The 18,019-nt window shown below is 49.8% G+C and overlaps 1 protein-coding gene across 1 annotated transcript; it reads right to left on the minus strand.

Annotated features, from left to right (window-relative positions):
* Positions 1 to 1,509: 1,509 nt before the first annotated feature.
* LOC122153831 (IgGFc-binding protein-like) lies at positions 1,510 to 16,598 on the minus strand. The gene is made up of 12 exons (XM_042797188.1): positions 16,532 to 16,598; positions 14,500 to 15,747; positions 12,881 to 13,197; positions 11,886 to 12,216; positions 10,896 to 11,491; positions 9,244 to 9,808; positions 7,389 to 7,981; positions 6,450 to 7,023; positions 5,662 to 5,861; positions 4,609 to 4,989; positions 4,103 to 4,389; positions 1,510 to 1,774 (listed from the first exon to the last, which is right to left on the minus strand). Exons 1-12 carry the CDS (start codon positions 16,596 to 16,598, stop codon positions 1,717 to 1,719), a joined length of 5,217 nt encoding a protein of 1,738 aa, XP_042653122.1. The 3' UTR covers positions 1,510 to 1,716.
* Positions 16,599 to 18,019: the final 1,421 nt, after the last annotated feature.

The following is an 18,019-nucleotide window of genomic DNA, read 5'->3' on the forward strand; positions in this document are numbered from 1 at the left end:
AATTACATTGAGGGTTCAGTCTCATTAAGCTCTTCAGGACACTTCTCCGCGCTCTGATTGTGTCGCTGTTGCACAAACCCCAGAATTATTGTGGGTTTCTTGACTCGAGTGAATTTTTTTTTTTTTCCTGCTGACTTGATGGAAGGAAAGATTTTGGTGGAAATAGATTGATTTTGTATGGACTTCACGGGAAACAGCTGTATGTGGTTTTGGTTTTTTTTTATGTTTCAAAAACAAGAATATTGAAGGATCATTAAAAATCCCTCCCAGAGAGAGGGACAGTGGGTGCATGCAGACGTGTGCATGTGGCTGCTGCCAACTCAAGCAAGTTTCTGGCTTCAAAAAACCCGCAATTTTATTTATCAAGCAGCCAATCCTCCTTTTTTTTTTTTTTTATTCCCCCCCCTCCAACCTGTCCATTATTCTCTATTTGCTTTTATTCTCTCAGGGCGCCGCCGTCGCCCCATGTGCTGTAACACAAGAGCCGACGTTGTGTTTGCGTCGCCTCTGACAAGGTCTTTCCCCCACGGTAATTCCTCTGTGCTCCCACATTGCGAATAATTTGGGGGGTTTCGCCACGGGGAATATGTTGGGATGTTTCCCCACGGAAAACTGAGGTGTTTCGCCGTGGGAGAGGGGGTGGGTGGGGTGTTTGACCGTGAGAGACACGTTGGGTCAGTTGTTTCCCTGTGGGAAGATGCTGTGGGTGGGTATTTTCGCTGTGGGAAGACTCTTTGAGTGGGTTTCACCATGGGGAGACACGTTAGGTGGGTTGTTTCGCCATGGGGAGACACGTTGGGTGGGTTTTTTCCCTGGGGGAAGACAACTTGAGTGGGTTGTTTCAGCATGGGGACACATGTTGGATGGTTTCCCCATGGGGAGAGACTTTGAGTGGGTTTTTCACCATGAGGAGACACGTTGAGTGGGTTGTTTCGCCATAGGAAGACACTTTGGGCGTTTTTTTTCCCCATGGGAAGACACTTCAAGTGGGTTGTCTCCCTGTGGGAAGACACGTTGAGTGGGTTGATTCCCTGTAGGAAGACACTTCGGGTGGGTTGTTTCACCATGGGAAATAGGTGGGCACCTCATGGGGGTGTTTCCCCACCAACAGTGGGAACAGGGAAGACAAATCTTATTTTCCCCCCTACCCTAGAATTTACAAAACAAAACAAAAGAAGACCCCATAAACCCACAAGAAAAAAACTTTGTAAAAAGGGTTTATTGATTTACCCAACAGCAGGCAGCATTATACTGGAAACATTCAGTAGGACTAGTGCATTTCTGGGGAAAAATGGCTGGGATTTGGGACTGTTGATCTCAAATTTATGTTTAATTTGGCTCGAGGTGTTTATCTCGCTTTCCTTCAGGCCATTCCAGTGCAGATGGATCATCTCAGCTTCGGGCTCTACCTGACATAGATCAGGTCATTAAAATACCCCATTTTTCTCACCAATTTGAGGCCAGATCAAGCATTTATCTTGGTGGTTTTTTGTTTTTTTTTTTTGAAGGTCTTTGAGGCCGCGAGACCTGCTGCTGCAGATGCCCATCAGAGATCAGCGCTGGTTTTCCTTCCGCGCTTGCAGAAACTCAGCGTGAGGTTGGTGCCTCTGGAGGCGTGGAAACCTCTGCAGGAGTATTTACAAGAAGTGTGTGAACCGGTGTGCGGGCGGGCGCGGAAATGGTCCTCTCGCATCGTCGGTCCCCGTGCGGTTTCGCCTACTGCACAGGGTAGACGGGGGCTTCCACTTCCATCCGCACGAGGCTGGAGGCGCGGCTGCAAGAGACGAAACATGGGCGAGCTGTCAGGGTCACCCTTTGAAGAGGAACCAACAGCCCTTCCTCACCCTCGTCATCGCAGCCCCGCGGGGATGGTGGAAAGTTGCATCCTCCCCCTTCCCGAAAGGTGAGGTTTGCTCAACGCAACCCTGTTTTGAGGGGGATCATCCTGTCCCCGCGCACAGTTTTGCGCCCCAAAAAGTTGCCAAGCCTGGCTGGCCGCCTTACGGTGTTGTCGGCTTCATCGTCCACGGCATGGGTGTCGCCAAAAAATTGGAATTCCCTCCCCACCCACCACCCCATTGTTGCAACGTTGTCCGATCTCCCTCCGGAGCGTCTTCGTAGCCAGCAGCAGAGGGGTAGCAGGGGTGAAAGGGTTGGGTTAGGGCATGTTTGGGGGGTGAGGTGGGGGTGCAGAGGTGCCGTGCGGGACAGGCAGCGTGGGGCAGGGGGGGCTGGGGGGGGAGGCAGTGGAGTGAGGACAGCCCGGTGGGCGCACAAGGGCAAGGTGCACGGGCAAGCAAGCGGAAGGTGGAGATGGGGCGGCCCTTGAGGGGATCTTCATTGCCCCACGGCGGTGGCTTTGGGGTTGCTCTATGACCAGTAAAATGGTTCTGTGTTGGGAAAAATGGCTCTATATTGGGCAAAATGTCTCTGTATTGGGCAAAATGGCAGTGTAGTTGGGCATAATGTCTCTGTATTGTGCAAAATGGCTCTGTAGTTGGGCAAAATGGCTCCATATTGGGAAAAAAAATACTCTAATTGGGAAAAAATGGCTCTATATGGGGCAAAATGGCTCTATATTATGAAAAAAAAAGCTCTATATTGGGGAAAATGGCTGTGTAGTTGGGCAAAATGGCTCTATAATGGTCAAAATGGCTCTGTAGCTGGGCAAAAAGGCCCTATGTTGGGAAAAAATGCTCTATATTGGGAAAAAATGGCTCTATATGGGGCAAAGTGACTGTATATTGGGAAAAATGGCTCTATATTGGGAGAAATGGCTCTGTATTGGACAAAATGTCTCTGTATTGGGCAAAATGGCTGTGTAGTTGGGCAAAATGTCTCTATATTGGGCAAAATGGCTCTATGTTGGGTAAAATAGCTCTGTAGTTGGGCAAAATGGCTCCATATTGGGAAAAAAAAATACTTTATATTGGGAAAAAATGGTTCTATATGGGGAAAAATGGCTCCATATTGGGAAAAAAAGGCTCTATATTGGGAAAAATATCTGTGTAGTTAGGCAAAATGGCTCTATAATGGTCAAAATGGCTCTATATTGGGAAAAAAAATGGCTCTATATTGGGAAAAATGGCTCTGTATTGGGCAAAATGGCCCTATATTAAGTAAGATGGCTGTATGTTGGGCAAAATGGCTCTATAGTTGGCAAAAGGGCTCTATATTGGGCAAGATTGCTCATTATTTGTCAAATTCGCTATGTATTCCACAAGAGCAACTTCTATTCAGCGAAATCTCCTTATATTCAGCAAAATTGCCTTATATTCAGCACAATCATCTTATGTTCAGCAAGATTGCTCTATATTTGGTAATAAGGCCCTATATTTTTCTGGTTTGCCCTATATTCGGCGAGTTTCCTCTGTGTTAGGCAAGATCACCCTACATTCGGCAAAGTTGCCCTATATTCAGCAAAACCACTCTGTGTTTTGCAAGAAGGCCCTGTGTTCAGCAAGATCATTTAATATTGGGCAAAAATATCTTATATTCATCAAGACCACTTTATACATGGGGAAATCTATCTAAATTCGAGTTGCCCCATATTTGACTCTTTCTTCTTCTCGTGGGGACAACCCTGAGCAGCACAGCGATGCTGAAGACATCCTGTGATATACCAAAGAACTATTTTTCAGCTTGATCTGGGCTCAGTTTCTCTTTCTACAAAGAAAACTTTCCTGGGCATTGTGATTTTGGTCGAGACCCATTTTGCACAGGATGTCCTACGTCGAAGCGAAGGCATTGGGTGTCTACTCTGTACCCGTCTCTCTAAGGCTGGTCCATGTTGACGCAACGGAAATCCCCAATTATTCAGGTAATTAATTAGGGAGGGTCAACCAATCACAGGGCTGCAGGAGCATTTGTAGCGCGAGATGTGGCAGCAAAAGAGGAGAAGAGTCACTTACCCGAATAATTTCCTTGGGTTTGTGTGTCAGTCGCTGTGGATGAAACCAAAGAAGATGGAGAAGTCCTTCCTGGATGCCGCCTAGCCCAACCCGTTGATGCCCCGTGGAGGTTCCCTACCCTCTCGCTTGCCCAGGCTTAAAGAAAATACCAACCCGTGGTTGGGGGGGCGGGGCTTTTTGGGGTCACTCACCATCCCGCAAAATCCCTGGCTTTCCAGGCATCAACAACCTCTGCAATGCTCCTCACAGCTCGGCCGTCCGGCAACTTCAGGTCATCACTGGGGTCACCATTGAAGTTGCCACAGGGAGCGCAGAGCTGGTTGACCAAGGTGGGCCCTACGGTCACCATCACCTCCCCGCTGGGGCTGAAGAGCACATCCATCCCCGACGTATGGGAGATGGTGATGTTCCCCGCCGCCGCGCTCAAGGAAACGGCTTTGGACACCACAGCTGGAAGGCGGGTGAAAAGACCGTTCACCTGCAGCAAGGCAAAATGCCGGAAACGGGTTAAAAAAAAAAAAAAAAAAAAAAAATAATCTCAGACTGCCCCATAAAAACAGTGCAGCGCAAAGATGTCATTGGGGTTGAACACCTGAGGGCGCCTGAAGGAAGAGGAGATAAGTCCCACCCAAACTCCATGTCTTAACTTCTCATCTTGCTCATCTGCAAGGGTTGCCCGTGCCCTGCCTCAGCTTACCCACACCTCCATGTTGTTATTCACAGTGATAAAAGCTTCGCGGAAGAAGACGAAGACGGCCACGGCGGCCGGGATGCTGTTTTCCCGGCACTCGCTGACTTCCACCACCACCTTGAACCAGTTGGGTGACTGCTCATTGCACAGGGCGACCACTTTGTAGGTGCCGCTGGTGAGGAGCTTTCCCCCGGCGCCGTCAAACGTGGTCAGGGAGGCCCCTGGGGAGAGCCGGCACCGGCCTTCCCGCTTGACGCATCGCTGCGCCCCGTCCCGCGTGGCGCAGACCTCGTCTGGGGGACACTGTATGTCCTCGCAGATGAGTCCCTGGGACAGGTGGCAACTGCATTTTGCGGAGCAGTTGCTGGAGATGACGGTCTCACCCGCCTGGAAAGGAAGAGCTCAGGAGTTAATCCACATGGACACCATCTCCAAAATTTGGGGGAATTTCCCACCTTCAGGCGGGGAAGAAATCCCAGAGGGAGGAAGAAAATGCATGAGATGGATTTGGTGGAGTTTGTGCAACTCGACAAATTAATTGTTCTTTTTCCCCTGGTCCAGAGGAGAAATATATATATTTTAGGTTGTTATTAATTGCATTATTTTGGATATATGTCCTTAAAATGAAGTGGCAACCCACCTCATCAAAGATTGAGTCCCAAACCCAGTTGAACTGGCAATCAACCTCATCAAAGATGGAATCCCCAGGTCTATTGCATCACTGAGATGGGACAATCCACCTCACCAAATGAGTCCCCATACTAGTTGCATCATCTAGACGGGACAACCTACCTCGCTGAAGCTTAAGTCCCCAAGCTAGTTGCGTTGACCCAAAGATTGAGGCCATGAACCGGTTGCATCATCTAGTTGGGACAACCCACCTCACTGAAGACAGAGTCCCCAAACCAGTTGCATCAATGAGATGGGACAACCTACCCCATCAAAGACTGAATCCCCGAAGCTGTTGAATCATCCGGAGGGGACAACACATCCCACAATCCTTCCTCAACCTGATTTCCACCCAAAATGCCAAGGCCACGCCTTGATGGTCAACCTTACCTTGAAATACCGTCCCCGGTGCATGCAGCCACACTGCTCCAGGGACACGCAGGCTTCCCCGTCGAAGAGGTACCCATCGTCGCATTGGCAACCCTCGAAGCACGTCCAACTGCACGGGGCCGGCACGGAGAGGCTGGCGCAGGTGAAATCGCAGGTGCGGGTGCAAAGCTCGTAGTGGCTGTGGGGTGGGCAGGAAAGGGCTGGGGAAAAAAAAAAAGGAGAAATACTGTTATTTTCCCCCCTCCCCCCCAAAAGTCATGACTGTTTTTTCTGGGCCCATTGGGGCATCCCCCATGGCTGATCGATGTTCTTGGGCATCTCCGATGGCTTCAATGTTCAAACAACCAAATCCTGCTTTTAACATCCAAGTTAAAGCACTTGCATGTCACTACACCTCGAGGCAAAGCAGAGGGATGCTCATTTCGAACTCGTTTGACACAAATATTGATGTTTTGGAGGTGGTATGCTGGAATTTCTTACTTCCAGGGTGGTTTTGGTGGGAAATAGGTGATTGAAGCCCGCAAATGAGCTTTTTGGGGAGGTCTAAAAATAATGTCTAGGCTATTTGATAGATTTTTGAGGGGGTTAAGCGAAAGGCAGCCTTGCATGATATTACGTGGGTCATTTGTGTGTTGTCTTGGTGATGATAAAGTGAAGGTGAGCTTGCCTCAACAGGGGAAAAAAAAAAGGATGATTGCAAAATTGTAGGGTTTCACTGGGGGAAAAACGTGGCTTTGGAGGAAAATAGGAGTTGGAGTGTCTCCATGGGGATATTCTGGAGCACTTACGGCAAAATGCGGTCGTTCTCCACCTGCCGATCTCGGCCCCAGCGGCTTGGCAAGCAGCGGCGTAGGCTTGGAGGCTGTGGCACAGCACGTCCCGGGCACCGTCCGCAATGCAGACGTCGTGGAGGCAGTGGTTGAAATACTCCACCGGGCTCACCCGGGAGTGACACGATCCGAAAGGTCCCGCTGGGTCCCGGATGAGGCCGCAAGAGTCGCTGGCACTGTAGGGAGCGGTGTCAGTGGCGTCGCACACGGGACACGCCTCGCCGTTGCAGCCGTCGCTGCACGCTCCGTCCTCCATCGGCGTCTTCCAGGAGGTGACGAATTCCTCGGTGCTCCGTGCCAGGGACCCGCCGGGCAGCTGGAAGTCGTCGCCAGGGTCCCCGTTGTAGTTGCCACCCAGTCCGCAGACGCGGCCCCGGTAGGCGTCGGGGATGGTGATGAGGAGGTAGGTGGCCACGTTGTAGAGGAGCCGGAGGCCGGCGGCGCTTTGGAGGATGATGTTGTTCCCTTCTTGGCCGATCCGTAGCTTCTTGTCCTCCGTCACCAGCGGCAGCGTGTAGCGCTCCCCATCCACCTGGGACGTGCACGTAGGAACATGGAGGCGTTTGCACGCACGTGTGCACCCCAGGGGTTTTGCATGCACGCATACACCAAAGGGTCTTGCACACACATGTGCACCGGGGGTTTTTGCGTGCACGCACCGGGGGGTTTTGCATGCATGCGTGGCCCAAAGGATCTCGAGTAGACATGTGCACCTAGGGGCGGGGACGTCCTGACTTACCAGCGGGGAGATTCTGCCCGCACGTGCACACTGGGGATTTTGCCCGGGTGACCGCAGCGGGGGATTTTGCATGCCCGTGTGCACCGAGGGATTTTTACGTGCGCCCCACAGATTTTGCACGCCTGCCTCCACCGAGGCGCGGGGTTGTCCCAACTTACCGTCGCCTCCCACTTCCGTCCCCTCTCCATGCTGACTGTGTGCCTGTGGATGGAGATGATCACCTTCTTCATCAAGGCCACGTTACCCCGGCCGCCCACCTCATGCTCCAGCAGCACCGAGAAGTTTGTCAGCCGCGGCTCCGGCTTGCAGACCCGCGCCAAGACGTAGGTGCAGGAGCCCGGGAGGTCGAAGGCTCGCCCGTCGAACGTCACGTAGTGCGGGTCACCCGACACCACCAGCCGCCCGTAGCCAGCGGGGTAACACCCCAGCTCCCCGTCCTCTACTCGACACTCCTCGTGGGCGCCGCAGAAGACCTCCTCGCACTCCACCACCCCCTTGGCTTTGCAACGGCATCTCTCCCGGCACGAGGCGTAGAAATCCTCGCCCTTCTTGTAGTAGCGGTCCCGGTGCTCGCAGCCGCACTCGCCGGCCGGCACACACTCGTCACCGCTGAGGACGAAGCCCTCGTCGCAGAAGCAGCCCTCGGTGCACAGCACCGACGCGCAGCCCTCGGGGGTGGCTTGGCCCCGACATGTGGCCGGGCAGCTGCTCCCGCAGAGCTCGTAGTGCGAATGACGGGGGCAGGAGGGGCCTGCAAGAAATGGAGGAGAAAACATGAAGCCCCACTCGGGTTTGCAGCTGAAAGCGTCAGGGTGAGTATTCCCATCGTTGCAGCAAAGGTTGGGGGGCAAACGCAAGCAGGTGGAGGAGCATCGATATTGCTCTGGAGGGCAAAGGGGATTTATTTTGCATTCGTCTCCCTTGCATTAATAAAATATGTGGAGAGCGATGCGGATTTATTTTGCATTTCCTTTCCTTGCATTAATGAAATAAATGGAGAGCAGTGGGGAATTATTTTGCATTCCCCTTCCTCGTATTAACAAAATATTTGGAGAGCGATGTGGATTTATTTTGCACTTGCCTTCCTTGCATTAATGAAATAGGTGGAGGGCGATGGGGAATTATTTTGCATTCCCCTTCCTCGCATTAATAAAATATTTGGAGAGCAATGTGGATTTATTTTACATTTCCTTTCCTTGCATTAATGAAATAGATAGATAGCAATGGGGAACTATTTTGCATTCCTCTTCCTTGCATTAATAAAATATTAAGAGAGAGATGCAGATTTATTTTGCATTCCCTTTTCTTGCATTAATGAAATAGGTGGAGGGCGATTGGGCTTTCTTCTACATTTCCCTTCCTTGCATGAAGGAGGAACGCGGAGGGCAATACAGATTTATTTTGCTCTGTTGCATGAAGGAGGAGCAAATTTTGTTTCAGAAATGAGTTGGAGGGAATTTTCCCATGTTCATATTTGCATCTAAACTCATCATTCGGCTTCGGGGCTGTAGAGGGAAAGAACAGAATGATTTTTCTAGAAGGAATGGTTGGAAAGGGGGCAGATAAATCCTGTTATTTCATCAGCTCAAAGCCTAGGGTGTAAATCCAAGCAAATCTTGAGCGGTTGAGTGTCAATATTGCTCTGGAGAGCGATAGGAACTGATTTTGCATTTCCCTTCCTTGCATCAGGGAAGAATCTGGAGGACAATGGAGATTTATTTTGTACCGTTGCATGAAGGAAGGAATTTTGCTTTGGAAATTAATTGGAGGGAATTTCCCCACATCCGTATTTGCATCTAAACTCATCATTTGGCCTCAGGGCTGGGGAGGGAGCGGATCAAGCAGCTGTGTCGCAAGGAGATGTTGGAAATGGGGCAAATAAACCCAGTTTTGGAGGCGTTTTGGGTTTCCATTGGCTCTAAGCGAAGCCAAGAGCGGGCGGGTGGGCTCAAAATCTTATTTTTATGGCCAAGAAAAAGGGGGGGGAGGGAATCCCCTTCGGGCCCCGCTCACCGCAGAAGGATGGCATCCTCCACGGCTCCACGCCGATGCCGTGGCTCTGGCACTCGGTCACGTAGGCGGCGATGGCTTTGCACAGGGTGTCCCGGTGGCCTTTGTAGTGGCAGGCGTCGAAGGCGCAATCCTCGAGGAAGGGCGTGGGGTCGATGGTGCCGTGGCAAGCCCGGAAGGGCCCCCCACTCCTGGCGATCACCCCGCAATAGCTGTCGCCACGGTAGGGCTGTTTCTGCTCCTCGTTGCACGTTGGGCAATCCCCCACGCAACCGGCCGAGCAGCCGGGGACGTCTCCCACCTTCCAGCTGTTGGCCAGCTGGATTTCATCGACGGCCCGTTGGCCGTCGCGGGTGACGAAGTCGTCGTCGGCGTCGCCGTTGGCGTTGCCGCAGAGGCCGCAGACGGCGCCGGCGTAGGCGTCGGGGAGGATGACGCGGGCGTAGCTGTACCAGTCGAAGCTCACCCGCATGCCGAAGGCGGTGCGGGCAAAGCCGTGGACGCCGCTGTGGTAGAGCTCGAACTGGCCCTTCTGGGTGAACGGGAGCTCCACGAAGACGCCGTTGACCTGGGGAGGGTGTTGGGGGGGTGGCACTGGGTGGCACTGGGTGGCAAACCACTCATGCCACCCACTGAAGATTGAGACGTCTTTGCAAAACCTTTTTTACCCGGGGCGGGGTGGCAGGGGGGGGGTGTGTAGGATTTCCGTGCAAATGCAAATCGGTTGAGATTCGAGTGGTTTTTTTGCAAAACCCGTTGCACAGGGAAGATTTTCGGGCAAATTCAAATCATTATTCAAGATTTGGGTGGTTTTGGCAAACACTTTGCACGAGGATAATTTCCAGATAAAATGCAAATAGCTTGGGATTTGGGTGCTTCTACAAAACCCAGAGAGGCTTTCCAGGGAAGTGCAAATTCCCTGAGATTTGAGTGTTTCTCCAAAAGCCTTTGCACAGGGAGGATTTCTGGACAAATTCAAATCACTCAAGATTTGAGGCATTTTGCAAAGTGCTTTGCATGGAGGAGATTTTATGGTGAAATGCAAATTGCTCAAGATTTGGGTGTTTCTGCAAAAACCTTTCGCATGAGGGGGATTTCCAGGCATAGGGTTCTACGGTAAGTGAAAAATATTATTGTTCAGAGAGAAAAGTAAAGGAAAAGTTGTAGCTAGCCCTTTTGTGCAACACTTTGGCTAAAGCAAGGCGGGAATTGAACCTTTCCCAAATTAATTGAGTCAGTTTCCAGTTGTCAGGGAGAAAGGAAATATAAACTCAGAAAGCCACATGGGAGCAAAAAAAGGAAGCTGAAGGCGTCAAGCAAAGTGGATGCTTTTGAATGTAGAAGCATTTTTGCTATTAGTCATGGATATTTTCCACTCGCTAAGTTTGCCAGAGCAAAAATTGGATGTTTCCACCACACCATAAACAAGCTGTAGGGGGGTTTTCTTTCATTTTTTTCATATGAGCTTTTTTAAGTGTTTGAAAATAAGGTGTTTAAATCCAAACTAGCTGCTTGGGGCTCCCTCTGGAGACGGCAGGCAGAAATGAACGCTTCCACAGAGGCTTGCGTGAGGAAAAAAAGTGGGATTTGGGGGGAAAACATAGTAAATAAGCGGTTTAGATGCAGGGTGTGTGAGGTCCTTGGCAGCCACCTACCTTGACCTTGCGCGGGTGCTCCTGGCTCATGCTGATGACGTTGCCGTAGACCTCCAACGTGACGGTTTTGGTGAAGGAAACGGCTTTGCTGCCCCGGTTGTTGTTCTCCACCTTGACGGTGAAGGGGACCAGTTTGGGGTCCTGGGTGCAGAGGGCTGCGAACTGGTAGATGCAGGTCCCTTGGAAGTCATACTTCAACCCGTCGAAGGTGGTGTAGTGAGGATCGCCCGTCCCGATACAGGTAAAATACTTGGTCGCCTGGCAGCTGGGGACGCCGCTGACCGTGACGCATTTCTCATGGGCTTTGCACCCAGCCTTCCTGCAAGCCACCTTGCCCCCCGCCTCGCATCGGCACCGGCTCTGGCAGCTCCCGTCCTCCCAAAACTCCTCCCGGACCTTGTAGGAGCGACCGTTGTGGAAGCAACTGCAGGTCTCCACCGGGACACAAGAGTCGTTGTGGAGGACGAAGCCCTCGTTGCACTGGCAGCTCGCCGTGCATGGCTCGCCGCAGGACGCGGGGGCTTTGGGCTCGGTGCAGGTGGCAGGGCACGCCGTCCCACAGGCCTCGAAGTGGCTGTTTTTGGGGCATCTCTGAGCTGCGGGGATAATATTTGTGGAGAGGATCTCAAAAAAAAAAAAAGGGCAACGCAATGTGTGAGCCAAGCACTTTCCTTAGAGGGGCTCCTACGTTGGATCAGTTGACACCTACAAGTGATTTGGAGTTCCTGAGACGCCCTGTGGGGATGGCCCTCAGGAAAACCTCAACATAATTCTATGAGCTATGGACATCCAAAGTGACATAAGGTACATTTTGGGGTGGTTTGGCAGGAAAAGAGCAACACAATCCTTCCCTAGTGCTGGAGTTTTTGGTTACGTTGATGCCTACAAGCATCAGCTTGGTGGGCTGGGCAGCAACCTGTGAGCAGATCCCCCTGTGGATCGCCTTCTTTCTCCCCCAAAATGCTTGGGGACCCCCCCATCTGAGCTCACCACAGCCTGCTGTGTCCTGCAGTGTCTCCTGGTCTCTGCAATCGTCCTGGCAGGAGGGATCCCGCCAGCTCTCAGCCCAATCCTCCACACTGGCAGCCTGAGAGCCATCAGAAAGTGTCGTCTCGTCCTCGGTGTCCTCGTTGAAGTTGCCGCAGAGTCCACAGGTGGCCCCAAAATAGCTGCTGGGCACGGCCACCATTATGGCCCAGTCTTCATCGTAGGTCACCTGCAGCCCAAAATCCGTTTGCAGGATGGTCCGACCCTCGTTTTGGGATATCTGGATCTTCCCTGCTTCCAGGGTTGCTGGGAGGCTGGTGAGTTTGTTGTTGACCTTGGGGGGGAGAGGGGGGGAGGGGGGGGGGTGGAAAGGAGAAGAAGAAGAATTACATCTCAGCCGATGATCACTTTGCTAAGAGTTCACAACCCCCAAAAAGCATGTAGATACAACCAGAAAGAGAAATTTCTTTCAGGAAGAAGAAATTATCAGCATTAACCAGCAATTTGAGCCCACGTCCTCTAGATCCACTGTATCGGGAAAAGACCAAAACCCAAATGTGTCATGGGAGAACCATCTCCCTCAACTTCTGAGCTTAACATCTCATTTACGTTAAGACCACTGAGCTGTACATCTGGGAGGAACTTCATCTAACCTTGGAAAAGCTTGTCTAGACTCCCTTTTTGTGGTGGATCTCCATGGTTGGTGGGCCCAACGGATAAAGCCACCCTCACGGTAGAGTCGCATCCTTCAAATTGTTTTTTTTTTCTTGATTCTGACCAAAAAGTGAGCATGGTTTAATTGAAGACACTCTGAGTCAGGTACAAAGCACGCTTTTCTTCACCGTCTCTTGATTTCTAATGCAAAATTTCCCAATACTCCACAGTTATTGTGGTTCTCCTAATTTTTCAATTTCAGCCTCCCCACGCACACAAGTTTTATCCTCTTCCACTTGGCACGAAAGGCTCCCACACTGCCACAGCCTGGAAAAAAAACCCACCTGGATTTTGCCTCCCTCGCCTTTGTGGATGGAGATGTTGTGGGCGTACACGTAGATGTTGGTCAACCATTCCTGAGAGAGGCCTCCGCTCTTCTTCTCCTCCACGACGAAAGGCGCCAGGGTGGGATCGTTGCCGCAATATTTGGCAACAGTGTAGGTGCAGCCGCCCCGGATGTCCACCGTCATCCCGTCGAAGGTGTGGTACTGCAGGGACGGCGACCCCATGCAGGTGCCCATGTAGTCGTGCACGCAGGCGGCCTCCCCCTTCTCCACCTTGCACGTCTCCTTCGCGCGGCATTGCACGAGCCGGCAGGGATCTGGAAGGAATCGCAGGCGATTATTTGCGGGGGCCAGGTGGGGCCGCGGGGACAGCGCAAGTAGCACTGTCACCGCAGGCTGTCAGCCAGCGCCTGCAGTTGTCTACTAAATTAAAGCAGGGATTATATCCCAGGTAGGTTTATCCACCTCAAGCTTAGACTTGATCTTCTGTGTTGATTGCTTGAGGCTCCCTTCATTAACTGCTGAATTACAGATGACTTATTTATAAAATACTTATACATTATTTATAGATAAAAAATTACCCCTGGTAGGTTTAGCCACCTTAAGTTTAGGCTTGAACTTCTGCATTGATCGCTTGAGGCTCCTTTCATTGATTGCTTAATTACAGATTATTCATTTATAGATTACTTATAGATAAAAAATTAGCCCAGGTGGGTTTAGCCACCTTGGACTTAGACTTGAACATCTGAGTTGATCACCTGAGGCTCCTTTCAGTGATTAATTATAGATGATTTGTTTATAGATTATTTATAGATAAAAAGTTATTCCTGGTAGCTTTAGCCACCCTAAACTTTGACTTGAACTTCTACATTGATCAGTCGAGGCTCCTTTCATTGATTACTTAATTACAGATGATTTATTGATAGATTACTTGCAGATAAAAATTTAACCCAGGTAGGTTTAGCAACTTTAGGCTTAGTCTCGAGTATCTGAGTTGATCATTTGAGGATCCCTTTATTGATTGTTTAATTACAGATGATTTATTATCTACAGATAAATATTTATAAATAAATATTCTATATTTATATTTATATGTCATATATATGATTTTATATAATTATATGATACATCTATAAATAATTTCTAAATAAAAATGTATAGATAAAAATGTATCCGAAGTAGGTTTAGCTGCCTTAAGCTTGGACTTGAACATCTGGGTTGATCGCTTGAGGCTCCTTTCATTGATGTAATAATGGATTATTTATTTATAGGTTATTTAGAGATTATATATTTATAGAAGAAATATCCTCTCCTAAAATGAGCCAAAGCCATGTTGGATTAATTACGCCCTTTTAGACTGATCTATTCTTGTGCTACAAGAGAAAAGCTGGGTTTCAGCTCAAATCAGCTAATTTTAGCCACTTTTCTAGGCGCGAGCTCAGCGTTTCTCAACTACAGGGATGGAAAGGGGATGTTATCAATGCCTGACTCGGAGGAGTGAATTTTAACTCCTAAAAATATGTGGGTTTGCCTTGCATTGCAGCCAGGCTTTTTGAGAGGGGGCAGGAGCGTGGGAAAAAGGGGGTGAAGGGCCCTGGAGGTGGCCCCAGGACACTCACCGCTGTCACAAACCGCCGCTGACCCGTAGGCTTTTTGCTCCCGGATCCCCACGCTGAGCAAGCCAAAGGGGGACGTCTTGTGCTCCACCGTATGGACGGCGAATTGACTGCCCAAATTCTGCCCGGCCCACGAGTAATCGGTGCCCGGGATGGGCTTCCACGCGACATTTCTCAGCGGCGTTTTGTTGAGCGTCATTCCAGACGTCTCCGAGGTCTTGGCTATCAGCAGGGCGTAATTATCGTAGCCGTCGAGGGCAAAGATCTTGTAGGAGTCACAGTAGCTGGAGACATCTGGGACGGTCATAAAAAATGGGTCGTAAGAGATGGCATCTTTATGACCCCCGTCGGCAAAAAAAATGACCTGGATGCCAGCATTGGCAGAAAGGTACAAGGTATTTAAGGCTTGGAGGCCGTAGAGCGTTGACCGGCTGGGCCGTAGCTCCCGAACAGTCTTGGTGACCCCGTGTTGAGACTCCACGCGCGTTGGCTGGGAGGTGGAGACGTAGATGATATCAGACTGAGTCTCGAAAGGCAATGGCGGCACGATGAAGGTGGTGCCCCAGCTGGAAACGGGCTGGAGCTGCTCCACCAAATGGTCACAGTGGGCGAATCTGGCCAAGCAAGTGTGGCCAGTGAAGACGGCGACGGGTTTCTGCGCCACGATCTTTGTGCCAGACATGTCAGACGGGCTTTGGAGCTGGGCTGCTTGGAAGGGCTCCAGTCTGATGGGGAGCACCGAGCCCCGGGGGTAAGACCGGCCTTGGTAGGTCACCGTGGCTTTGAGGTGCACATCAACCATGGTGGGCTCATCCCAGGCGGCCACCACGAACTCACCGTAGCGGTCAGTGCCCACGTTGGGTGTCACAACGTGGTATTCCGTGCCCCAGCTGTGCACTGGGTATACCACGGCTGAGTCAACCGAGGTGGGTTTCTCGTTGACCATCACCAAGGAGATGGCGTTGTTGGCCCTCACCACCACGGTGTTGTCGAAGGTTTTACTTCCCACCATCTCCGCTTGGGGCGGGATCTTCACCAGGATGGTTTGGCCCGTGGTCGCCTGCACCGTCATCCTCAAGCCTGGCTTCTTCATGGAGATGGTTACGGACGTGAAGGGCGAATAACCTGTGATGAGCAGCTTGAAGTCGCTGTTGAGGGTCTGCTGCAAACCGTTTTGCATGAAGGTCACCACAAAGTCTTCCCCCAGGTGCTGTGGAGCCGACGCAGCGACGTTGATCAAGTAAAAAAGGCCTAGAAAAGCCCGAAGAAGAGGAGAAATTGCTGTCAGTGCCTTCATCATCCGTAAGGTCGGATTTGGCAATTCTAGATGGGGACCAAGACTCAAGTCGGGCTTGAGGTGGCACCTGATTTAATCTTGGTGGATAAGGAACAGAGATTTTCTGGGATATTATTTATTTTGGAGGAATAATAATTTGAATTAATATTGATTTGATGAACTTCTGATTTGACAGACTATTGATTTGATGGGTTATTAAGTTGGAGAAATAAGGTCTGTTGATTTGAACAAATATTGAAGACGTTTGGAAGGAATATCAATTAAGAGGGCAATCAATTTGAATAGACATTTGAAGAAATAACAATTAATTCCCTGGGCAAGAGGTGAGCTTTTTAGACGGGTTTCATGGCAGGTGGGGTAATTCAAAGGGAGAAATTGGGATTTTTAAGGCGTCCCCGCTCACCTCCAAAAGGCCACAGGGGTGGGAACATGGACAACCACGCTCAGAGATTACGTTGAAGGAGCACGGCAGGTGCTGGGTTGCAAACAGGGAGAAAATTGCCCTATTTTCAATCAATCTCCCCCAAAACAAGGCTTGGATGGGGTCTTTGCCTCTTGGTTTCCCCTCTACACATCATGGGGGGGGGTGGAATTTTGTCTCTTCTCAATCATTGCACGGGAGGGGGGGTGCGAAATGTGGCTTTTTGGACTGGAAAAATCTTATTTTGAGGCGATTCACATTTTTGGGGGGAATTTTACAGGTTTTATGATGGATTTCTCCATGCTGTTTGAACTCACCCCATAACACGATGGTCCAGACCCTCAGCGGCACATCAGCTCTTCCCCAGCCCGGGCTGGCGTCCATGGTGCTTTGGCTGCAGAAGGTAAAAAAAAGGATCAAATTCTCCATTTTTTTTTCAAAACTTCACTTGTGTTTGCCCATGGCCCAAAATTCTGAGGTTTATTGCACATATCCCAGAATCCAACATTTTATTACACTCAGACTCACATACATCCTCAAAAATATGAGTTGCTTTTGTCCACAAAATAAGTATTGCATTGCATTCGGCCCAGAAGTCTGGGTTTTGTACTCACACTCACCCCAAAAATCTGGGTTTTTTTCACTTATACTCATCCCAAAAGTCACTATTTTTATTGCACATACACCTGTCCCAAAAAATCTAATTTTTTTTTTTTTGGCACATACACCTGCTGTCCCCCATCAAAGGACCACCCCTCCCATCACTTCACATCTCCATGGAAACAGACCCAGGATGATGCATTTGGGTCCCCCCACATTTTTACGAAATTCAATATTTGAAAGTTCATATTTGCTCTTTTCCCCTTTCTCCCCCCTTTCTTCCCATTTCCTCCTTTTTTCCTTTTTTCCCCATTTCCCCCTCCTTTTTCCCCCCTTTTCCTCTTTTTTTCTTTTTATCCTTTTTTCTCTTTTCCTTTTTTCTCCTTCCCCCATTTTTTCCATTTTCCCTTTTCCCCCTTATTTCTTTTCTTCCCTATTTCCCTTGTTTATCTTGATCCATTTCCCCTTTTCCCTTTTTACCTCCAAATCCCCTTTTTTTCTCTCCTTTTCCCCTTTTTTCCCTTTTCTCCCTTTCCTCCCCCTTTTTCCTTTTTTCCTTTTTACCCCCAAATCCCCTCTTTTTCTCTACTTTTCACCTTTTCCCTTTCTCCCTTTTACCGTTTTCTCCCTTTTTTCTCCCTCTTTCCTTTTTCCCTTTTTACCCCCAAATCCCCTCTTTTTTCTCCTATCCCTCCTTTTCCCCTTCTCCCTTTTTCTCTTTCCTCCTCCCTTCTCCCTCTTTTTCCCTCTTTTTTTTCCCCCCAAATCCCCTCAGAAACAGTCAAATTCAGCTGCTACCAGGAACAAAACCAGGGGTTGGGGGGATCTGAGGAACTTCCAGATGTAACTTTCATATTTTTGGCTCTTTTCTGTGAAAAAATATATTTATGTGTATATATATTTAACCTTACCTGCCTCTGATTTTTATCCGGCCCCAAAAAGTTCCTTTTTGTCCTTCAAATCCTTGATGGAAATACCGAGAGCGACCCTGGGGCAGCTGGCTCCTGCTCCTCCCTTTATTATATTTTGCCGAAAAGAGGGGGAAAAAAATGACAAATACAGACGGCCCCAGGGGACCGACCCACCCAGAGCTTTGACATCATTTTTGGCAAGAAAAAAAGGTGAAAACAGGGAGGGAAACATTGTTTTGATTAAAGCCAGGCCAGCTGGGGGTTGATGCAAATGGCAAAAAAAAAAAAAAAAAA

The sequence above is a fragment of the Tyto alba genome, unplaced genomic scaffold, assembly GCF_018691265.1.
Source record: "Tyto alba isolate M040663 unplaced genomic scaffold, T.alba_DEE_v4.0 Super-Scaffold_24, whole genome shotgun sequence".
Lineage (NCBI taxonomy): Eukaryota > Metazoa > Chordata > Aves > Strigiformes > Tytonidae > Tyto > Tyto alba.

Bases quoted from the DNA above. Each gene is read 5' to 3' on its own strand.
- LOC122153831 (XM_042797188.1), bottom strand. From the start codon at position 16,598: ATGGACGCCAGCCCGGGCTGGGGAAGAGCTGATGTGCCGCTGAGGGTC. The intron at 11,492-11,885 runs GTGAGCTCAGAT...TTATCCCCGCAG, and splicing joins GCAGGACACAGCAGGCTGTG to CTCAGAGATGCCCCAAAAAC. The intron at 4,390-4,608 runs GTAAGCTGAGGC...GCCTTGCTGCAG, and splicing joins ATAACAACATGGAGGTGTGG to GTGAACGGTCTTTTCACCCG.